This window comes from Chiloscyllium plagiosum, chromosome 39 (genome assembly GCF_004010195.1).
Source record: "Chiloscyllium plagiosum isolate BGI_BamShark_2017 chromosome 39, ASM401019v2, whole genome shotgun sequence".
NCBI lineage: Eukaryota > Metazoa > Chordata > Chondrichthyes > Orectolobiformes > Hemiscylliidae > Chiloscyllium > Chiloscyllium plagiosum.
Genome location: NC_057748.1, coordinates 1,970,013 through 1,973,250, shown reverse-complemented (window position 1 = coordinate 1,973,250; position 3,238 = coordinate 1,970,013). Strand labels below are relative to the sequence as shown.

At 42.7% G+C, this 3,238-nt stretch overlaps 1 protein-coding gene across 2 annotated transcripts in view; it reads left to right on the top strand.

Annotated features, from left to right (window-relative positions):
• The first annotated feature begins 3,084 nt into the window (after window positions 1-3,084).
• The window catches only part of LOC122542103 (synaptogyrin-1-like), a 23,728-nt gene continuing 23,574 nt past the window's right edge, over window positions 3,085-3,238 (top strand). For both annotated transcript variants that reach the window (XM_043679470.1, XM_043679471.1), the window contains exon 1: window positions 3,085-3,219. In XM_043679470.1, the coding sequence (XP_043535405.1) occupies window positions 3,118-3,219 (102 nt within the window). In that variant the 5' untranslated portion in view covers window positions 3,085-3,117. The remainder of the gene's footprint in view (window positions 3,220-3,238) is intronic.

Here is a 3,238-nt window from a genome sequence, read left to right as displayed (position 1 = left end):
GCCTGGAGGAAGAACACCTCATCTTCCGCCTCGGAACACTTCAACCCCAGGGCATCAATGTGGACTTCAACAGTTTCCTCATTTCCCCTTCCCCCACCTCACCCCGGTTCTAAACTTCCAGCTCAGCACTGTCCCCATGACTTGTCCTGCCTATCTCCTTTTCCACCTATCCACTCCACCCTCTCCTCCCTGACCTATCACCTTCATCCCCTCCCCCACTCACCCATTGTACTCTATGCTACTTTCTCCCTACCCCCACCCTCCTCTAGCTTATCTCTCCACACTCCAGGCTCACTGCCTTTATTCCTGATGAAGGGCTTTTGCCCGAAATGTCGATTTCGAAGCTCCTTGGATGCTGCCTGAACTGCTGTGCTCTTCCAGCACCACTAATCCAGAATCTGGTTTCCAGCATCTGCAGTCATTGTTTTTACCAAGTCAGAGGGTCTGCCTATTCCTAGACCATTAACAAGGTGTGAGCTATGGTGGGGATTGCCTACCTCTCTTCCAAAGCCACTCTGTGCCCAGGTGTCCTTGGACAAGGAGCACACGGTCTCCACTGGTAACCTCAGAGTCTTCTGCAACTGGTAGGCACTGCAGGAGTGGAGTAACATCACTCCCGCACCACCTCCTCCCCATCCCCCACTTACAACCAAATTTTAATTTAACTTTATACATTTCCTTTCAGAACTTGACTTTTGTCGCAGTGCCCCCTTTGAGGGGCTGCAAAGTGCTAAATTGGTTCTGCAGAGTATAATTTGGCACAATGTTTTTCTATCAGTTCTTCAATCAGTATAAAAGCACTCCCCCACCCCACTCCTGAGGTGTGTCATAACATCTCTGAACAGATTAATTTGAAAATAAAATAAAGGAGACCCCAGGGGTTCTTGCGGTGTAGTGGTAGTGCCCCTGCCTCTGAGCCAAGAGGCCCAGATTCAAATCCCAGTTGCTCTGGAGGGTGTGTAATAACATCCCTGAATGGGGTGACTAGAAAACATTGGTTTAATTTTTAAACATTTAAGGTAGTCCAAGGGTTCTTGTGCTGCAATGGTAATGTCCCTAACTCTAGGCCAGGAAGTCCCTGTCAAGTCCCCATTTACTCCAGAGGTGTGTAAAACTATCCCTGGACAGGTTGATTAGTAGATAAAAGAATGCCCATGGGGCTTTTGTGGTGCAGTGGCAATGTCCTTACCTCTGAGCCAGGAGGCCTGGGTTCAAATCTCACTTGCTCCAGAGATGTGCAATAACATGCTCAAACTGATTGATAAAAAAAAGAAAGATCATTGGACACAGGGTTAGGACAATAATGCTTCGTAATGCGGCCTTCTGTGAAAAATCCATTTACAAGGAAAAGCTTACTGTTTAAGTCTTATAGGAGGAAGTGAGGACCGCAGATCCTGCAGAGTCAGAGTCGAGAGTGTGGTGCTGGAAAAGCACAGCAGGTCAGGCAGCATCCGAGGAGCAGAAGAATCGACGTTTCAGGCATAAGTCCTTCATCAGAATGGATGTTTAAGTCTCATGTCTCACCAACTGTTTTGGGATTGAGGAAACTCGGCAATAATGGACATGCCATCTCTCAGCTGCAAGGCCTCAAAGGGCTTTGGTTTAATGTTCCATTATTTAGCCCCAGTTGACTGAAAATTGGCAGCTGTCTAAATTTAGCAGGCATTAGATTGAAAACCTGAATCTGCCATCGCCAGCACGTTCACAATACACACGTGCTTCCAGAAATGATGCTGACAAATCATCTTCATGTTGAACCCAGGGCTCAATAACTGAGCCACGCTGGTCAATTTTTAGCAGATCAGGGATTGAACCTACAAAACGACTAATGTGCAGAGGCAGCTATTCAACAGTCAATCTGACAGAGTAAGAATGTCAGTTAGGGCTCACGCAATGGAATATTTGGGGATCATGCCCCAAGGTTTATGAGAGGAAGTAAAAGAAAGATCAGTTGAGGGCTTATGTAATGACAAATTGTGACAATTTTTCTCTCTCTGCCCATCACTCGTGTAATATATTAATATTACACGAGTAATATATCTTATGGTTAGAGTTAAAACAAACTATCCTTTTAGCATTATACTACATAATTCATTAATTATACCTTAAATATGGTTACAAAATTACTTGTAATGCATAATTTTATTTTAAATATATGAAATCTGTAACAATCTAGAGTGTAACGTGAAGCTCTTTGATATATGTGATTTTTGAATGTTATTATAAAAATATGTTTGGATTATTTAAGAGTTTTGTTTCAATACTTAGTCTATGACTTTGTATTCAAAGTAATGCAGTTACCAGATTAGACATGATCATATTATATGCTTTTAATTTTATTTACAAGATTCAGATTTCATAATAATTTTGAAATACATTTAAACTATTATTTAATGGAGAGTTGTATTTTAGTGTGTCTGCAAGATTAGTTGTTTTCCAAATTAATATTTTCACTATGTTTGCAAGAATAGTGTGAGCACTAATATTTCCTGTGTTGTTTGTGAGACGATTTCATGCAGTTGGTACTTTTAAAATATATTTGAATGATTATTTAATAGGCATTTAACTTACTTGCTAGATTTGATAGTTAATAATGTTTATGCATTTGCATCAACAACATGAACATTAATATCGTAAAAATATATTAAAGCATTATTTAATAAAATTAATACAAAAACAGTGAAAACTTTATTTTAAAAATAAGTTAATCAAATAATTCGATTATGTAGAAAGTTAATATTAAAGATTACCTCGCACATGAACATCACAGTTTTAAGAATGGATTAATTAATGTGCACAGTCATATTTTAAAGATTAGGTGACATTATACTTTAAATTTAAGATGGAAACAAACTGCAATTAACATTTTTATTTGTGCACAAGGATCGCCGTCTTGCATTTCCTGGATGTGCATCTTCCCTGTTGTTGAATTGTGTTTGGGAATGATCCAATCCCCCCAAACCCCCTGGCCCAGGGTTTGCACTTTGTAGCTTCCATTGGCGGCGCGCGCTCCCGGCGGTGGCCGAGGCCGAGGCGGCGGCGGCGGCGGCGGCGCGCTCCCGAGCGGGTGTAGCGCGGGCGCGCTCGCGGGCGCGGGCGCGGAGAGGCTGCAGGAAGATGGAGGCTGCAGCAGCTTATGGAGCCGGGCGCGCGGGGGGAGCGTTCGACCCCGTCACCTTCATCAAACAACCTCAGACCATCGTGAGGGCCGTCAGCTGGGTGAGGGGGGTCACTGAGG